We start from the raw sequence: 19,614 nt of genomic DNA on the forward strand, positions 1-19,614 counted from the left end.
GCTGTACCACGTGACTGGTTCATGAAGTGGTTCGAACTTTGCCACGAGATATGACAGCGATATAGACCCCCCAGACTTCATTCAAAATGTGGGTGTTTGATGGAGAGTTGCGGTTAGTGAGAGTTTGGAGACAGTTTGGAGGTTTATGAGAGTGAGGAGAGAAAGTCAGGAGAGAATGGAGCCAGCTAAGAAGAGGAGGATGTCCTCCCCTGTGTGGGAACATTTTGATTTTATTCCTCCCAGCAAGGTATGTAACTTTCTACAGAAGATGTATTTTCATAATACTGATGGTGCAATACAATTTATGTTAAGCTGTCTTGACTTTTGTACAAGGTGAAGTGTTTGCTATGTGCCAGGGAGCTGGGATATAACAACAACACCTCATCCATGCTTAGGCACTACAGAGCTTTGCATGAGAATAAGGGGAACACCGATTGTGGAGCAAGACCAGGTGAGCCATCAAATGCCATGATAATATAGCATGCAGTAATGTTACTAAATGATATAACGATATTATACAACTGTAATAAGTTACGTGTGTGATATTTATATTTGTGCTTTGTCTTTATTGTCTTTCCTCAGGAGAACAATCTCCAATAGATGAAGACCTGGTTAGCATGGTGATTGAGGACTCCCAGCCATTTAGCATTGTGGAGGATGCACATGTGACGACTGATAAACGTTAAAGTGAAATCTTAACAAAAGGATGCATGAATGTGACAGGTGAGACCTGGGTCTGGGAACCGCCCCTGGTAGGCGGGGCTGGGTTTTTCCTTATATGAGCACAGGTACAGGTAGAAAACTTGTAGTGGACTCCGCCACCTCTTAGTGAAGGGGTAAATAAGTAGTGAAGTAAGGAATGCGTTACCATATTGGAAAGCCAGTCTGATTAGACTGAATGCAAAGTGGAAATGCCTTAAACAACTGTTTGTTTGTTTTTCGCATTGCTTGCTTATGGCCTCAGTTAGTCCAAAAAGACGATGACGCGGGGACCTTCTTGTGATGGTCAGGTCTCCTTGGTTTTTCAGTCTGATCTGTCCCTCTTTTGCAATGTTCTGCTTGAGAACAACAAGGTGATGGACTTCTTACAGACCTCAGTAACTGATGAGTGACTGATAGGAAAGGTTACCTATCAGTTTCCTATCGTGGTGGCTATGCTCAAATATTATATGTATAGCAAATCCACCTTCACTACATGAAACATATTTTTTCATTAACTAGTGTTAAAGTAATATTCTGTTATTAGAATCAGCATACTTTATTAATCCCTCGGGAAATTACGTGGGTTACAGTTGCTCCAATACAGTAACAGAAACAGACGAGACTATTTAACAATACAATATGTTACAGATTTACAAATGTAGGAAATTGCACAATATAGACAAATCACTCAATAATAAATATCAATGATTTACTGAGGTATTTATGAATTAATATCAAGAATATTCACAGCAACATTACTGAGTAGAAAAGAGTGTGTGCAAAAAGGGTGTAACTATTGCAGTGTTTACATTGTATTAGATAGAGGAGTTGTACAGGGAGATGGCCACGGGCAGGAATGGTTTCCTGTGTCGTTCAGTGGTGCTTTTTGATCATCTCAGTCTCTCGCTGAACGTGCATCCCCACAACATTACTGGCCTTGCGGATCAGTTTATTTAGTCTGTTGGCATCAGCAACCTTCAACCTGCTCCTCCAGCATGCAACAGCATAGAGGATAGCACTGGTCAAAGCAGACTCATAGAAAAATCTTTATCTTTCTTAATGTAACAGTGCCATCCACAGCCTGGTTTGTGAAAGGAAGTGTTAGTGTTCGCACACTTACTGCACAACCTCATTAATAGTTTAATGTTTCTATCTGTATATACTATGAGCACTATATGCAGTTTACTTAAGTGGGTTTCTGCTTTTGCTGACACTTTAAAAAACGAAATAAAAACATTGTAAACCTATAAGTGTTCTGATTTTTTTTTCCCCCAAGTAGCTTCAGCTAAAACTTTCTTTTGGAAAGTTCTGCTGTAATCGAACTTCTTCTATTCAATTCAATTCAATTCAATTCAATAAAACTTTATTGATCCTGAAGGTTGACCCCGAAGGAAATTGGGTTAAGGCTGCCGACCTTTGCCAGCGCCATCTTACCCTTCTGACCATACATACATGACACAAACATCACATGGGGAAGACAGGTCAGAGGTATAACAATGGAAAATGCACAACATGAGGAAAGATAAGGAGAAAAAAATAACTCCCCCCAGACTGAGCTCCAACAGGGAGATCAGTTTGAGAACAGAAAAAAAACACCTCTGTACATAGCACATGAAAAAAAAAAACCCTCTTAATACACCAAAGAAACACATGACAAGCAACAGGGGTGGGTAAAGGGTGAGACACAGCCAATGTACACAGTGCATCCGGGCCTGCAGCATAAGCGCTGGTCTCCTTGATCCACCGTCAGCATCGGAGGGGAATAAGCGTCGAAGGCGTTTGGAGGGGGAGGGGGGATGAGTGTACATCTGCATGTGTATATATGTCCAGAGTTCAGCTGAGACAGTGTCCTTCGCCCTGCCAGGCTAAGTAAACAGTCTTCCAGCTCCGTTTAGCTGTGTGCTCAGTGTGTCCTGTGCTTCTCCAATAAAGCCTAGTTAGTTCCTAGTTTCTCCTGAATGACTCCTAATCTGCCTGGCACATGTGCTCCATAACAACACCATGCTAAAGGTTTGTCTAAAATAGACCACTATATATATATAAAAAAAAGGGTTTGCTATCATTGTGGATCAGCACTAGCATGAATGCAGATGAAAGATGTGAGGTGCCAAAATAACCCTTTTCTTTATGGATGTTAACCAGGAGGTTCACATGGTAATGGTCTGTGTTTATATTGCGAGAGGTGTTTATTCACTTTATGGAGAATGAGACCCAGCAGCGCGTTTTTTGTGGTAACATGTTTGGACTTGTTTATCATCAGACACTAACATGAGAGACTTTGAAAAAGACAGACGCATGTTGTAAACATTTGCAGTTTATTTCCTTTAGTTTATATGTTGAAAAGATGGTTGAGATGTTTAGATGTGGTATTTTTTTGGACTCACGTAACTGCAAAAATGTGATAAATTAAATCTCTTTTTGTTTTGGTTGTAGCTTCATTTGTACTGCCAGGTTAAGCATTTGAAAAGCAGCAACTTGCTTGCTATCCTAAAGCACTGTGAGGTCAAAAGTCTTACCTTTCTACTTGGAATTTATGATCAGGTTTCACTCAAAAATAGGGGAAAAGTGTCTGAGTGTTTCTTCTCTTTATTAACCGAACTCTGAACAAACAGAAACTGGGTCAGTGTTTGGAAATCTACATGAGCTAAGACACATGGCCGGAAATTTATAACGTGCACTGTGTACATTCTGGCAGAATTTCAAATTACAGGAAACAGATGCAACAGTTACAGGAAAGAATAAAAAAAAGGAATCAATCAATATTGATTGACATGCGTGCATGTACTGCATGCAACACTGCAATTAATTTCTAAAAATTACCACAGACAGCATTTTATACCATTGAACTTCAGCTTTTAATACTGTCAACAAGCCTGAGTCCAACTGATATTCAATATATTTTTTCCATAAGAAGAAAAAAATGAATGAATTAGCCCCTCAAAAAAAGAAAAGCTTTGGAGCGTGGCTGTATAACTGCAGTTTGTTTTTTAATCTATCTCTCTTACACACGCTAATGAATGCATTGGTGGCAATTGATCTCATCCAAGGACATTTGCGAAACCAGATATCAAAACTCTACAATAATGGCTTGCTCTACATCCCGAGCTGCAGCTCAAAGTATTAGAAGTAATAGAGTTTTATTTTAGTTAAAAAAATAAAAATAAATTAAAGAATAATGAAATTTTTTTTATAGTATCACAACTCTGAGGAACTAACATCACAACATCTGAATCAGAACCACCATGAGACAAACCCAGATCATTGGCTTTGACTGTAAACCAACCACCTTGTTCCCCAGCTGTAGTTGGTACTGTGCCAGGATTTTCCTGTAACCCATTTCCTCTGATACACAGGTATGAGTTCCTTCCTGCTCAGGTCCCATGCTGTTGATCAAATAAAGGCAATGATCTGGCTTCCCGATGCAAGATGAAGAGTTTTGAAGGTGGTGCCAACTGTACTGAGCATGACGGGAGGATACTGGGCATTGCAGAAAATGCTTTGCGTGAAATCTGACAACATCTTTTTCTGGATTTGGAAATTCTGCGGAAAAAAACACAAGAACGCCCATTTAGCTTAGCCATGTTTTTGTTTTACATCTTTTTTTTTTTTAAATTTCTGATTTCTTCTCACAAATCCAGTGCACTAAGCTCTTTGGGAAAATGGTTGAAACCTTTTTTTTAGGAAGCAATAGATAAGCCATCAGATTGAAAATGTATCAGTAAAAACCTTTCAAATGTCTCATTAAAAGTTTTGATAGTGTCAGAAATTTAATATAACCATGTGACTGCTGCTAAAACCCACATCTACATTCCAACCAATAGGAAAACAACATGAAAGAGAGCATATCGTGAAAAAAAGAAGACAAAAAAAAGAAGACAAACCAAGATTTCTTCCAGTTGCTGGAATGCATTCACAATAATAATAATAATGGATTGCATTTATATAGCGCTTTTTGAGACCCTCAAAGCGCTTTACAATACCACTATTCATTCACTCTCACATTCACACACTGGTGGAGGCAGCTACAGTTGTAGCCAAGCTACAGTTGTAGCCACAGCTGCCCTGGAGCAGACTGACAGAAGCGAGGCTGCCACACATCACTTTCACTCAAGACCAGGTTCAGAGGCAAATGAGGAGGCAAGGTTGCTGGACCAGATGGACTGAGTCCCCGTGTCCTCAAGGCCTGTGCCCCCCAGCTTTGTGGAGTCTTTCATAAACTGTTCATGTTGAGTCTGAGTGTGCAGAGGGTCCCAGTGCTGACCCCCAGGATTACAGGCCTGTGGGCACTGACCTACCACATCAAGAAAATCCTGGGAAGACTCATCCTGGACCTACTCCGACCCATAGTCAGACCACATCAGAATCCCCTTCAATTTGCTTACCAGTCCTTACTCGGAAATGAGGACGCCATCATCTCTACCTGCTCAATCGTGTCTACACCCATTTGGACCAGCCAGCGAGTGCTGCATAGGTCATGTTTTTTGACTTTTCCAGTGCATTCAACACCATCAGGCCGACCTTCCTGGGTGATAAACTAACAGCAATGCAAGTGGATGCTTCTCTGGTGTCTTGGATTTTTGATTACCTGACAAGAAGACCACAATATGTGTGGTCTCATTGTGTCTGACAAGGTAATCAGCAACACAGGGGAAACAAAAGGGACTGTCCTCTCCCCCTTCCTCTTCACCCTCTACACCACAGACTTCAGCCACTGCACAGAGACCTGCTATCTCCAGAAGTTTTCTGATGACTCTGCAGTGGTTGGATGCATCAGCAGGGATGATGAGTCAGAGTACTGCGCTGTGGTCGACTCCTTTGTCATGTGGTGTGAGCAGAAACATCTGCAGCTCAACATGGGAAAGACCAAGGAATTGACTGTTGATTTTAGGAAGACCAGAAAACCCTTGACCCCTGTTTCAATCCATGGGGTCAACGTGGACATATAAATACCTTGGAGTACACATAGACAATAAAGTGGACTGGGTTAAAAACACTACTGCACTTTATAGGAAGGGCGAGAGTCGTCTCTATTTTCTGAGGCGGCCGAGGTCCTTCAACATCTGTCGGACAATACTCAGGATTTTCTACAAGTCTGTTGTGGCCAGTGCTATCCTCTATGCTGTTGCATGCTGGGGGAGCAGGTTAAGGATTGCTGATGCCGACAGACTAAATAAAGTTATCTGCAGGGCCAGTAATGTGGATATGGAGCTGGACTCTCTTAAGGTGGTGTCAGAGGGGCGAAAGTTTTTCCAAGATAAAGACAATGTTGGATAATACCTCCCACCCACTCCATGACACGCTGGCTAGTCACAGGAGCACGTTCAGTGAGAGACTGAGATTACCAAAAGGCACCACTGAACGACACAGGAAATCATTCCTGCCTGTGGCCATCTCCCTGTACAACTCCTCTATCTAATACAATGTAAACACTGCAATAGTTACATCCTTTTTGCACACACTCTTTTCTACTCAATAATGTTGCTGTGAATATTCTTGATAGTTATTTATAATTGCATCTGTCAACCCTGGATATTTATTATTTGGTGATTTGTATATATTGTGCTATTCCTTGTATGTTAACATATTGTATTGTTAAATAGTTCAGTCTATTTTTGTTAATGTTACTGTGCTGGAGCAGCTGTAACCCACATAATTTCCCGAGGGATTAATAAAGTGGTTGCTGGAGTACTTTTCTATGCTGTGGTGTGCTGGGGGAGCAGCACAGCAAAGAAGGACTCATCCAGGCTGGAGAAACTGATCAGGAAGGCTAGCTCTGTGGTCGGCATGAAGCTGGACACTCTGGTAACAGTGGCAGAGAAAAGGACACTGAAAAAACTGCTGGACATTATGAACAATGCTGGGCATCCTCTGCACACGGCCATTAACAACCAGAAGAGTCTGTTCAGTGACAGGTTGCTTCTCCCCAAGACAAGAACTAACAGACTTAAAAACTTCTTTGTCCCACACGCCATCAGACTGTTTAACTCCTCTCTGGAGGGGAGAGGGAGGGGAAACAGGTGGACAAAGGAGGGGGGAACAACTAAGCTGTAGTGCCTCTTCACTTCACTGTGCAATACCTTTTGTGCAATACTTTTGTTAATAGTCAACGGTGCAATAGACTCCATACTTGAAATGTGCAATTCACTTGTATTTTCATTTTTATTCCTATTTATTCTATTTATCCCCTTCGTATATTTTATTTATATATGTATCTGTATTTATATATGTGTGTGTGTGTGTGTGTGTGTGTGTGTGTGTGTGTGTGTGTGTGTGTGTGTGTGTGTGTAACTTCTGTCGGTGCTGTGCTTTTGGAAACCGAATTTCCCAGAGGAACCCACCCGAGGGATTAATAAAGGTTTATCTTATCTTATCTTATCTTATCTTATCTTATCTTATCTTAAAGTATGCTGATTCTGATATATCTATCAGATAGTTTGGGGCTCTGTCCAAATTTTACAGGTGCATGAATTTAAATACCTTTTTCAGCGTGTTCTTGACAGATGGCTAGGTTCCAAGTGGCTGCATCATGCCATATCCCACTGCAAAACATAGTGTATGTTTACATTAGACAGTATGTAACCAACATCCTGGCAGTTGATAGAAAACTAACATTTACAGGAACCCACAGGAACCTTACTCCTCCCAAGTATATCCCTTTAAATTAATTGAAATTATGCTGAAGTATCTTGACTTGCATCAGCTTTAGTTAGTTGAACAAAAAAGCCTAACACCCGTTGGGTGATAACTGGTTGTTACACAGTACACTAGCTTTTCATAAAGCAGTAGAGCTGTACTACAGTAGGACAAATTCATAAACAAAAGCTCCAATGAGTGTCAGTGAGTGTTGAAATATTGTGATAACATGATTTACGGGACATTGTATTTCCTAAGTGCTGCTTCATCCTTGATGAAGTGTGCAACACCACTGGCAAAAAGTAAGCTAATAATGTTGCATATTATGTACACATTTCAGGGCGTGCTAGTATGACGTTATAGGATGTGAATCACACCTGTGTATGAATCAAGAGGAGTGTTTGAATACTAAGGAACATTGTTTTTATAAATATGACCATCTTTTACAATGTACATGATCTTGCAACCTATGGTGGTAACATTGGTAGGTTCTTAATAATGTTTGTATTAGTAAACATTACATTTTTATTTCAGCTTGCTGTTAGAAAAATGTAAGGCTACTTCATGCAATCTTTGGTTGCGAAGAATTATTCTGCATATTCTCCAGATATGAGTTCCATAAAGCTCTGAGGTCTTACTTTGTGTCACGTATGCACTGGGTGCCATCCCAGCCACAGTAAGGATCTCTGGATAACATACAGTCCTGGCAGGTATCTCCATACTGGGAGCAGTCTGCTACATCAAGTTGGACCAGTTGACTTCCATTGTTCACATACAGCTTTTTCTGTAACGATGGACAAGTTTTCTTAATGTACTCGGCCATTTCTAAACAAAAACAAAAAACTCCACTGGAGTTAATTTACAGATCTAAGTTTGATGTTCCTTTTCAGGAGCATCTAAGTTGTTTTCCATACTCACACACCTATATGGTTTAGTGGAGGATATATTGTTCTGTAGGGAACACTGGTACTCACAGAAGATGGGTGAAGGATGAAGCTGATCTGTTCTGTGTAGTTGAATGGTCGAAACTCAGCAATGAGAAAGGTATCATTTTTATTGTGCAATACTTTATGAATTCCTCCATTGTCTGCGGAAAACCACAAAAAGAAGCAGGGATGATACTAAATATTAAAACCCATCTAAATTAGAGATGGCACGATACCACTTTTTTATGTCCGATACCGATACCGATATCATAAATTTGGATATCTGCTGATACCGATATGAATCCGATATAGTGTTTTTTAATCAACAAAACTGTTTTTTTAAATATCTTGCTGCATTTTGTATAAGTTCATACTCAAGTTTAAAACAACAAGTACGCTAAAGCTATTCTGTTATACCTGTATGCAAAAAAATATATTTCATAGTTCAGCAATACTGATCAATCTAATAAACTTAAACCTACACCATCCTCCCTATTCTGGTATTTTAAAGAGTACTTAGCATAAATATTAAGCAACCTAACTAATAGGGTTCCAACTCCCAGCAACAACAAAAATAAATAAATAAAAAATAGGGAACCACCTCTCACGCTCCACCTCATGATGCTTAATCGACGTAATCAACCTTAATTTGATGCAGTGTGAAAAAAAATGCACAGAAATCAATTATTTTTCAAGAAATATTAAATAGATTCAACATCTTTCTTCAACAAACTTGCAGACTGCACAGATGGTACCTTCCCAAAGGAAAAAGTACTATAGCTTACTAGGGTATATATATTAGACTTAATAGTTACTATATACAGTAATTGACTTCTATTCATTTTACATCAAATTAAAACTTTGGGTGTCAGATAATTATTTATTAAAAGCTAGACATTTTAAATGAGAATAAGAAAGAAAAGTATGTCTTTGTGCCCCCTTTTCCCTGTTAATGCCCTATCGGCCCCCCTGGCTAAACTTTGCTAGATCCGCCCCTGCACAGTTACCAGCGTCAGCTACGTAGAAAAAGATCCTCGAGTAGAAAGTAATATTAAATACATTCTAACAATAGCTGATCAAGCTTAAACGTGCTGCTGTTGTTCAGCCGCTGGTTTCCTCTTTCTGGTGCAAAGTGGGCCAAAAGCAAACTAGAGACACGGACTCGCACAGAAAAGCCGATCAGCTGATCATTAAGCAGTTTCATGATTGAAGTAGCAGCAGGAGAGCGAGAGGCAGTCAAGCTTAACGCAGGAATGCTTTACAAACATTCAGAGATGGACTTACACACTTGCTTTACTTCTCTCGGGATAACTTTGTCGGAGATGAAATGCGAAGCTCCACATGCTATCCAGACCACCGACAGGTCCCGCATGCCACAGCCGCTCTATCACGTGATGCATACTGCTCCGACGTGCTAACGTTCTGAGGTGAGTTACGGCGTGTTGCAAGTTTTGTGAGGTGCTTTCGTGATATTTAATGGATCGGATTACATTTTTTATTTTTCTCCGATATCCGATCCAGTAATTTAGGTCAGTATCGGACCGATACCGATACGTAATATCGGATCGGTACATCTCTAATCTAAATGCACAAATGCACCTCAGCCACCCCACTCTCTCTCTCTGAGGTTCTGTTAATTTTTGGTCTTCAAACTCAGGTAAACCCGTTGAATAATATTATATTCTTTTAATACATTCATAATTACATGGCTGTGATCACAGCACCTCCCGCATCAATCAAGGAGATTTGGTTACTGCACTATTTTCGCCCTGAGGTATGATCTCAGATATACACAAACATACATTATAGCATATTCTTCTTAGCATTTTTACTACTTCAGATTATTGTTTTTACTCACTTAAAGATAAGAAGATAACAGTGTGGTGACTGGTTCTCCTGTTTGGTGAGCCATCAATTTGGATGTGAGTATAGCTCTGGTGATTGAAGAGAAGAAGGCCAGAGTTTCCCACAGGATGAACCAGCTGCTCCATCTCTGAAGTCTTTTCAATCTTCTTCAGGGTTTCCATTGGAAGCTTGGTGCTATCATCAACGCACTGAAGAAATAAGGTGCTTAACTTAGACTGGCTGAACACCAGATGACTGGTCAATAAGCCTGTAAACCTCTGGTTTACTTTTTCAGTTTCCAAATGACTGTTTTAAAAACAAATCTAAAACCTTTTAATTTAGTTTTTTAATTAATTTAATATCGTAAAGGTGAAAGAAAATATTTAAAAGCTATTTTTCACTCAGTGACTACACTTAACCATTGGTTTAAATTATAATAAAGGGCTATTCTATTCTTGTCTATATACTCCGCCCCCCCAAAAAGGCAGGGATCTTCTTGTGATGGTAGCCGTTATTAAATTTTTCACTTTAGACCAATTTGAATATTCCATACCGTCCTTGGCCTGTCCATCTCAGCTTTTGTGTAGCCTTTGAATGGGGAGTTTGTGAAGATTTTGTCAATGTCTCCTATTGTGTAGATGCAGACAGCACTCATCCCCCTGCAGGGAGACACATTGTAGGTTTGTCTGAGACATTTGCAGCAAAATGAGTAGACTGGTCCAAGGTAAAAAAAAAAAAAGAGAGAGAGTTGAAAAAGCAGCTGACCACACAGAATGAGAAAATAAGAAACTGGTAGGGAACGGCTTAAAAAGAACAAAGTGTCCTTTTATCATCATGAAAGGATATTGTTTGGAAGTTTGGAAGCAGATGATTCGATTACACAAATAGCTAGTCACAGAAACAGAGTAAATTATAACTATATCATTATTATTAGCATCAAAATAAATATCATCAGAGTCCTACCATTCATTTCTAAAGAGTGCATAAATCTTTGTATCCTGCCATCGATCTGCATCCACAGTGGAAACATCCACCAGTTCAGAGAAATGCTGTTTTCTGTTACGATCTCCACAGAAGAGCCTGGCATTCATTTGGGATGTCCAGGTAAACTGCAAATTGTTCTTGGGACCACCAACATCTGCCTAGAAGCAATGGACAGTCAATCAGTCATGATGTATTTATGTTTATTTAATTTTTAATGTTGGTGGCACTTAATATAAATTTTCAAACTATTTTGGTCTTACCATGCAAACCCGGGTCACAAAGGGGAGCCACATTTCACGGAACAGTCCATTGTCTTTGCTTTTCTCCCTATAGAAGCCATAAAGTCTGTTCTGGGAGGGATCCTCTTCACGTTTGCTGAGCACCAATCCTACATAATGCTGCTCTAAACATTGAAAGACAAAATATTTATTTGAATCCAAACATTTAGAGTGATGTGATTTCACTAAATAAGGTGTCTCTGGCTCTAACTTTATGAAAATACCTTTATCGTGGTTCTTTGGCCGCACTATTGCTTTACCAAATTTCTGAATACCAACAGATTCATCAGATCCAGAGTGTGTTATGTAGAGAGCTGCACTCTGTTCAGAATCTGGAAAAAACAGTTGCAAATGAAGGTTTTATAGGGTTGAATATAATAGCAATAAGAAAAAGAAACAACCTTTAGAATGGATTGAGTTGATTAAAGGATGTTAGTAGTTTTGACAAGAGTACAGACTTTCTGCAAATTACACAATCATTGAAAACAAATGAATGAAATAGCAGGGATTCATCAGGAGATTTATTATAGAGCATCCTCATGTAGAAAAACTCACCTATAAAAACTGATGGTTCACCCTCCTTTATGTTAAATCTTTCTATACCTTCTATTAAGTTTGCGATATTTTCAGAGGAAAGGCACATGGGGGCCTCCACTGTTAAATCCTATAAAAGAAAGCACAGCACATCTTAATGTATGGTCCCCTCAAGATCGGTGGTGACCATGGTGGCCATTTAGAAGTCGGCCATCTTGGATACAACTTTTGTTTTTTCAATGGGAAGAGGGCCATGTGACACATCAAACTTATTGGTAATGTCTCAAGAAAAACAATGGTGTGCTTGGTTTCAACGTAACTTTATTCTTTCATGAGTTATTTACAAGTTTCTCTTTGTTCACAGCCATTGACATGTCAAAGAGGTTAACACGTGAGGAGCGCATCAAAATCATGTTGATATCTGGTGAACGCAGTAACCGGGCCATTGCAGCAGATTTCAATGCAAGACACCCTACGAGACCACCCATCTCCCATGCTACAGGCAGCAAACTGCTTGCTAAGTTTCGTGAAACTGGTTCAGAGTTGGATTTGCCAAAATGTGGACGCAAGAAAACTGTCACTAATGTCCTAGCTTCATTCAGCAAGAGCCCACAGCATAGCACTCACTGCATGTCACTGGAGAGTGGCATTAGTCGAACATCCCTTTGGCGGATTAGCTACTCACAAATGGCACCCTTACAAACTCCAGCTACTGCAGCATCTCAACGAGGATGACCCAGATCGGCGCACAGAATTTGCAGAATGGGCAAAACAAAAATTGCAACAGGACCCTCAGTTCACACAGAAGATTTTGTTCAGTGATGAGGCAAACTTTTATGTGAATGGTGATGTTAACAAACAAAACCACTGCTATTGGTCTGACACTAGCCCACATTGGATGGATCCTTCCAAGGCTGTTGGAACAACAAAAGAGATGGTTTGGTGTGGTATATGGGGACAACGATAGTGGGTCCATTCTTCATCAATGGAAACCTCAAGGCCACTGGATATTTGAAATTGCTACATGATGATGTGTTTCCCTCTTTATGCACTGAAGCTGGCACGTTCCCTGAGTTTTTCCAGCAAGATTGTGCACCACCACATTATGGGTGCCAGGTCCGAGCATTCCTAGATGAACAGTTTCCTGGAAAGTGGATTGGTCATCGTGGGCCAGTTGAAGGGTCATCTGAAGGCAATTGTCTATGGTGTGAAGATATGAGATGTGCAGCACCTGAAACTACAGATACTGGATGCCTGTGCTGGCATTTCTCCTGCGGTGTTACTATCAGTGTGTGAAGAGTGGGAGAAGAGGGTTGCATTGACAATCCAACACAATGAACACATTGAACACATTTTATAAGTGGTCAGAAACTTGTAAATAACTAATGAAAGAATAAAGTTACGTTGAAACCAAGCACACCATTGTTTTTCTTGTGACATTACCAATAAGTTTGATGTGTCACATGGCCCTCTTCCTATTGAAAAAAACAAAAGTTGTATCCGAGATGGCCGACTTCTAAATGGCCACCATGGTCACTCACCACCCATCTTGAGGAGTTTGCCCCCACACATATACTAATGTGCCACAAACAGGACTTTAATATCACCAACCATTCCCATGTCATTACGGTGTATCCATATAAATGGCCCACCCTGTATTTGTGGTGATGTTAACAGTTCTCAATGACAATGATGCCAGTGTCCTACCGTGTTACAGCAAACCCTTTCATTGCCATCTGTTCCACACACAAACAACTGGTTAGCATCTTTCTTCCGGTGGACCAAAGTGATGTTATAGCTGCAATCCTTAAAGACAAGACAAATATTGTTTGTTATATTTCTTCAGTGGTCAAACAATCAAATCTAACCAACTAAATTTGTTTGTTTTACTTACATGTTCACTGCTTATGCTGTTGCATTTCTCCCACTGCATAAACTTGTGGCTCTATGTAGATATATGATGCAGGACTATTACTTTCCCATGATATTATTATGAATATTATTTCAATGATCTCAGTATAATCATTTACTGTGGTTGTACAGATTTCTACTACCGTCTTATGGTTTTGAAAGTTGTAGGTATTCAGGTATGATTGTCCAGCAGCTAAAACAGTGTCTGATTGGTCTTCGAAAAGAATCTGTACAGGTGGGTCATGGGGAAGACTGAACCGTGTCATTGCTTTTTCTAAAAACAAACCCAGCAAAAACAAGAAAAGAAAGATAAAATGTATGAATGTATTATGAGATTCATCAGGTAAACCCATAATGTAGTATCATAAACAACAAGAATGATTTTTCGCCCCTGGAAGGCAAGGAGTATGTCATCAGTTCATTTTATTTATCTGTTTGTTAGTAGTGCAAGATCCACATACCCATAACAGTTTGAGCTGATTAAATTTTGTTGAAAACCAGGTCAAGATCACACCAAATGTGAAAATCTTTATATTACGCACAATTGTTTTTATGGATCCTCTCCAAACTTCACAACAATATACACAACAGTATAGAGGTTGAATAAGTGTTTAGCCTTGAACTTCATTGTTAGTACCCAGTATATACATATATTTGAAATGCTTGATGCATGTTAGTACAGGTCTCCTAAGAATGAAACTCAAACACTTTGGTGATCCTATTTCTGCCATCCCTCTTGCACTTTTTTGTAACTCCAAAAACCATTGGCCTTGTCTTACAGTGAGAATAATAATGATAATCTTATGGTTTTCTTGCATTTTTAAAGGCACATTCTTAACTCTTTCCCACATAAAGATGGCATTTGTAAGCAACAGGTGTCCAAAGATGTATTGTGTCTACTTAAAGTAGACAGTGGTAATCCAGTTTTATTAAGTAAGATGTAAAAAAGCTGAACAAAGTTTTTTCCCACACTACTGTCAATATGAAAGTGACACTGCTTTACATGTCCAGTTACTTCTTCAAAAAGAGGTTTATGGTAGCATTGTTGGTGCTGTTTTGAAAACTTAGCTGAAGGGAGAAAATGAAACCTACCCTCTGCAGTTGTCAGAAGAGTTTACCATTGCTTACATAAACAAAATAACAAGTGCAAAAAGTTTCAGTTAGATGAAGTCTGACACTCTACTAAAATATCACGTTGTTCTGTTAATGTTATACAGATAAACTTTTTTGAAATCTTTATTTAATCATTGAGTCCCTTAGCATTAAAATCGTGGGAGACCTGCCCAAGAAAGCACGTCATGAAAAGATTTCAGAAATATAATAAACGGCAAATAGACTAAAATAAAGTAGAACAAACAAAAACATTTTTTAGAAATAAAAATTGCACTCCACAGAATTCTTCAACTCTTTAACTTTTGAACTCTATCAGGGAGACAAAACCAGTGAGACTGCGTCTTGTAAATGTTACGACGTACGAAGGGCACCCACCATAAGCAGCTGTCTGTGCACGATAAGAAATTACATAGATAAGCAGTTTATCCACTTTGTAAATAACAATATGCTAATGCGTTTAGCTAAACGAAGTCAGTGACGTGCACTGGAGGGTGAAGTAGAGTTTTGTTAATATTGTCAAAACTTAAAGAACTATGATACAGGGACAATGTGTAGAACATAGTCTTCACAGCCATTTCTGTCCAGAAGAGGGTGTGTAAAAGCTCTCTTTGCCTTTATACGTATCATTCCTAATTTCTTTTGTAACTATAGAAAAAATAGAAAATAAAAAAACAACATCTAAATCTAAACCATCATCCTGCCAGTGAGTCCTAACCACTACTCATTGTTGAAAAAATTGTCCACAGACAAACAAAGAAACATTGTAAGGCACAAAGCTGCCTTCTGTCCAACACATCGCCTTGTGGTTAACATGGGCATGTTGTCCTCCTCTGACGATAATGGAACTGCATAATACGGACTGTACGTTTGAAAGAAAGACTTGATGTTTTTTTCCTGAATCACAATGACCAAGTCATTTAATACATATTCATTCACCTCACTGCATACTTTAAAGCGCTGATAAAAATCCCTTCGCAGTCCCTTTTAACTTTTTAGCATTTGATATCTCATAAATGAAGAAAAATCATTTCCTTTTTTTACCTTTTTCTGTGAAGATCATCCTCGGAGAAGGATCAACGTTCCCCATAGCCAAATTACAGAGATGTAAAAATAACAAATATGTCGCTAATGAGAGCGTCATCTTCGTCGTTACTGTCCAAAACAGTATTTCCGTCCCTAATTACTTGCCCTTCACCTCGATGGAACACATTCTCTGGAAAAAATGCACTCAGGACTTTGGAGAAGTGCATGACAGCTGGGGTGTAGTTTACAGTCAGAGTCTCTTTGCCCGCCCACGGGCACGAGGAAGAGAGGTGTAGACAAACCAACCCTCTGAGCAATCATTTTGTCAGTTGCATAATAAAGTTATCATAGTTGACACAGCTGCTTTATTAATCATTTAGCCTGCCCACAGCTGCATTTTATGATGTACAGTGTAACAGTGCTCATGATATTTAGGGTTAATTTTAATTATGAAGAGATTTCTTACCTTTTTTTGAACACGTAAACAATGGAGGGCAAACAGTTTGATCATTTCAAATAACTAAAACAACATATGAGTACAGAGGAGTTATTTGAGGAGTTCTCCTTCCTTGTATGTTCCAGCTGTGTGCCACACTTTCTAGACTCTATAACACACACATCCTCTGATATGTCTCCGCTGTCCTCTTTACTCCAGAATAATTTCAGAAATTGAGAGACCCTTCAGATGACACTGATTTCTAGGTCAAATGGGGGACGGTGGAGGAGAAACGAGACAAAAAAAGACGCACAAATTGAAGAAGCGAGAAAGCACAGGTGTATCCACTATTACGTTTGATCCTATTTTCACTTTTTAATTACCTTTACCTGTATGATTGAAGTTAAGCTAAAGCTCACCCCCCCTCCTTTATTTATGCTGTAAAACAGCTTAAACAAGATTATAATACCAACATCATAGTGAAGGACAGATAAGTAAAAATGGTTAACATGAGCCATCTTCCAAAATTCTCCCGTGATCACATGCTATAGATCAGCTGCTCTCGACATGATACAATGCTTTCTTTTATCATATCCTGTTGTGCATCACAATTACTACTTAGCTGCCCCCCCCCCATTTTATTTTTAAATAACAGGTCGAGTTTTTAGAACGGATGCTCTCGCTTAATACTCATATGTGAATAATGCTACTGTTTGTTAAATTAAGTGGTACATTATCAGCATGGCTAATTAATAGTTTCTATCTTCAGCCTTTTTTTTGTAAATTTGCATATTTTGTGGGTTTAAAATGTTTTTTATTTTTTTTATTTTGTTTGTTTGCAGCCATAACTCATAATTCATTTTCAGAATCAACACCTGCAGTTGCTCTAACATGTATTGTGTTATTGTGTCAGAATACTTTGGATGTCAGACTTCAGTGACACATATCTTGTGGCAAAAGACATATTGATTGATTGATTGGTAATTTATTTCAACATGTGAACAATATGACAGGATTACATGCACTGCTTACAAGTGCTGACCAAATAGAAACCTACAAAATCGCTTCCCCTTCATGAAACACACTCAGCTACCAGAAAATAAGCAGGTGGTTCTGTGTAGCTCAAGCAACTAAAAGGGAAACGAGAGGAAAATCTCAAATTCGAGAAGGACTATGTAAGGTTTTTGGAAAACGTCATCAAAGAACGATCGACTCAAAAGAATCAGAGAATCAGCTGATGCAGCACAGCGGTACTAGATCGATATTAATCAAACAACTCTAGAAGCCTCATTGTTACACAGCTGTTCTGTTCAAACTGGCTTTTGGGACCTGATTTTCAGCGGGACAAAGTGTTTGGGAGTCAAATAATCAAAGTCAACTCCAAAGCATCTAGTGGGCAATTCTGTGGTCAGAATAAGACAAGAACTACAAATAAAAGCAGTGAAAAGCCTTAAAGGATTCTTAAAATAGCATGTAGCAATAAAAGTAGATTCAACAACTCGCCAAAATAGCAAAATAACATGTCAAAGAGAGGAAAAACAGAAGTCGAATGCTTGTAAAATTGGCACAAAGGCCTAGCTTAAAAAGGAAGTAAAAACACTGAATCATGGCAAACTGTCAGGAAGCGAGATGTTGTTCTAGGGGTGAGAGGGCAGTTACCGAACGTTTTCTTATCTCTCAACTTGAAGCATCTAGTAATTCTACCAAAGTGTGGCAGTTACACGTTTGATTTTGTAACTGCCATGGAAAGACTCAACATTAAGGCAAAGGACAACCCATGAATCAAATGAGAGAAGAAAATTCATGGATAATATAAAAACACGATACAAAACCAGAAGGTGGAATCAATCATTTCTCTGTTCGGTTTCACTTGGTCTGTCAAGTTCCTACCAAGACCCATGGAAAAACCTACTGTCCATCCACGTTCCAGTAAATGAAGTTGATTAACACTGTGAGGAGAGTTACAGATGATTTGATGATGACTATGATGATGATGAAGGGCAAAGTTCCCTTAGAGGTGAGAAGATCCAGCAGGGGTCAACGTGAAGCATCAGTATCTGATAGACTTGTAGTCAAGACCGCCTAATCCGAGACCAAGACAAGACCAAGACCAGAGGGTATCGAGACAAAGACAAGACCAAGACCAAGTCGAGACGAGACCAAGACCAAGACAAAAAAGTCTTTAAACTGCAGCCAGATGCTGCTTCGTTTATGGGTGTCAGGCATATTTATGTGTTTTTGCTTTCGCACAGCCCTCCTCACCGCTGTCTACTGTCTCACTCACTTACTCAGAGGACAGATGCACACTCCACTTGACTGTCGCGTCTCTCACCCTCTGTTTTTCACATAATGATATTATCCTATATCCTCGCATGTAATTGGACACAATATGGAGGGATTGGAGCATAGCTGAGCCACTGTGTGAGAGCTGAGCAGCGAAAGGAGATTAAGTGAGGGTAGAAATGACTGAAAAATTAATAAGCTCTGTTTTGATTTTTGTTCAAAAAAGAATGACTTCATATAGGAAAAAAAATATATATCACATATGCAGGACACCTTAAACTAGGTTTTTAATTAAGCAGCAAGGCAGAAGAACAAAGTCAGGGTTGTATCAAAACATGAGGACTAAACCCCAATTCAACCAGACCCAGAACTGATTCGGAATTAAAACAGGACTACAACAGTTCAAAATCAGGACTACTTAGAACTTAACCAAAGATCCAGAACCAGAATCAAAACTAGATCATAGTAGCACTAAAAATCATCATAGACCTGCACTACCCTTATTTTTTAATTCTACCAAAGTCCACTATTTAGATTCAGAAAAGTTTATATAATTATTTAGCCTTGTTGTGCAAACAAGCCTGCACAACTTAATAAATATAGAATTTGAAAAGTAACAAATGGAATCTAAAAAGAAACACTAGGTACGAGATACATGTTCTGATGAGTTTTGGCAAACAACCATTTGACTAACATGTGTGTCTCACATGCTCTTGTTCCATCTCTGCTCCTCTCTCTCTCTCTTTGTTTCTCTCTCTCCCTCTTTGTGCTGACAATCAAGCCAAACACCAACATCATCAAATATACAGTTGAAACCAGGGCCCTGTTTCAGGAAGCCGGTTTAGTGGAAAAACTGAGTAAGTATACCCTGAGTTAACGAAAACTCTGGGTTTTCGGTTTCACAAAGCGAGTTCAGCTGCAGCCTGAGTGAGTCACTATGACGACA

The 19,614-nt window shown here is 39.2% G+C and overlaps 2 protein-coding genes across 6 annotated transcripts; one reads left to right on the forward strand and one right to left on the reverse strand.

The window, feature by feature from the left end:
* Nucleotides 1-58: 58 nt before the first annotated feature.
* On the forward strand, nt 59-1,944 carry LOC309706762 (uncharacterized protein). The gene is made up of 3 exons (XM_082533581.1): nt 59-247; nt 334-451; nt 583-1,944. The coding sequence occupies exons 1-3, from the start codon at nt 146-148 to the stop codon at nt 684-686; spliced, it is 324 nt and encodes a 107-aa protein (XP_082389707.1). The 5' UTR covers nt 59-145; the 3' UTR covers nt 687-1,944.
* Nucleotides 1,945-3,270: 1,326 nt separating this feature from the next.
* On the reverse strand, nt 3,271-19,614 carry LOC309706714 (semaphorin-7A-like). 5 transcript variants are annotated; one of them, XM_082533488.1, is made up of 14 exons: nt 19,376-19,614; nt 13,957-14,087; nt 13,797-13,847; nt 13,610-13,708; nt 11,924-12,032; nt 11,593-11,700; nt 11,351-11,493; nt 11,070-11,248; nt 10,660-10,765; nt 10,120-10,315; nt 8,310-8,422; nt 7,974-8,119; nt 7,180-7,241; nt 3,271-4,242 (listed from the first exon to the last, which is right to left on the reverse strand). In XM_082533488.1, the coding sequence occupies exons 2-14, from the start codon at nt 14,077-14,079 to the stop codon at nt 3,920-3,922; spliced, it is 1,758 nt and encodes a 585-aa protein (XP_082389614.1). In that variant the 5' UTR covers nt 14,080-14,087; nt 19,376-19,614; the 3' UTR covers nt 3,271-3,919. The 5 variants fall into 5 exon arrangements, with proteins under 5 accessions (XP_082389614.1, XP_082389613.1, XP_082389615.1 ...); XM_082533487.1 differs by lacking the exon at nt 19,376-19,614 and adding an exon at nt 15,968-16,225; XM_082533489.1 differs by lacking the exon at nt 13,957-14,087.

Source organism: Aulonocara stuartgranti (assembly GCF_965226115.1).
Source record: "Aulonocara stuartgranti genome assembly, chromosome: 1".
Lineage (NCBI taxonomy): Eukaryota > Metazoa > Chordata > Actinopteri > Cichliformes > Cichlidae > Aulonocara > Aulonocara stuartgranti.

Coding starts and splice junctions, on each gene's coding strand:
- LOC309706762 (XM_082533581.1), top strand. CDS start 146: ATGAGAGTGAGGAGAGAAAGTCAGGAGAGAATGGAGCCAGCTAAGAAG. Junction 248..333: donor ATTTTATTCCTCCCAGCAAG/GTATGTAACTTT, acceptor CTTTTGTACAAG/GTGAAGTGTTTGCTATGTGC. Junction 452..582: donor CGATTGTGGAGCAAGACCAG/GTGAGCCATCAA, acceptor GTCTTTCCTCAG/GAGAACAATCTCCAATAGAT.
- LOC309706714 (XM_082533487.1), bottom strand. CDS start 16,067: ATGACGCTCTCATTAGCGACATATTTGTTATTTTTACATCTCTGTAAT. Junction 11,249..11,350: donor TTGTGACCCGGGTTTGCATG/GTAAGACCAAAA, acceptor CATTGCTTCTAG/GCAGATGTTGGTGGTCCCAA. Junction 10,316..10,659: donor AGATGGACAGGCCAAGGACG/GTATGGAATATT, acceptor TTATTTCTTCAG/TGCGTTGATGATAGCACCAA.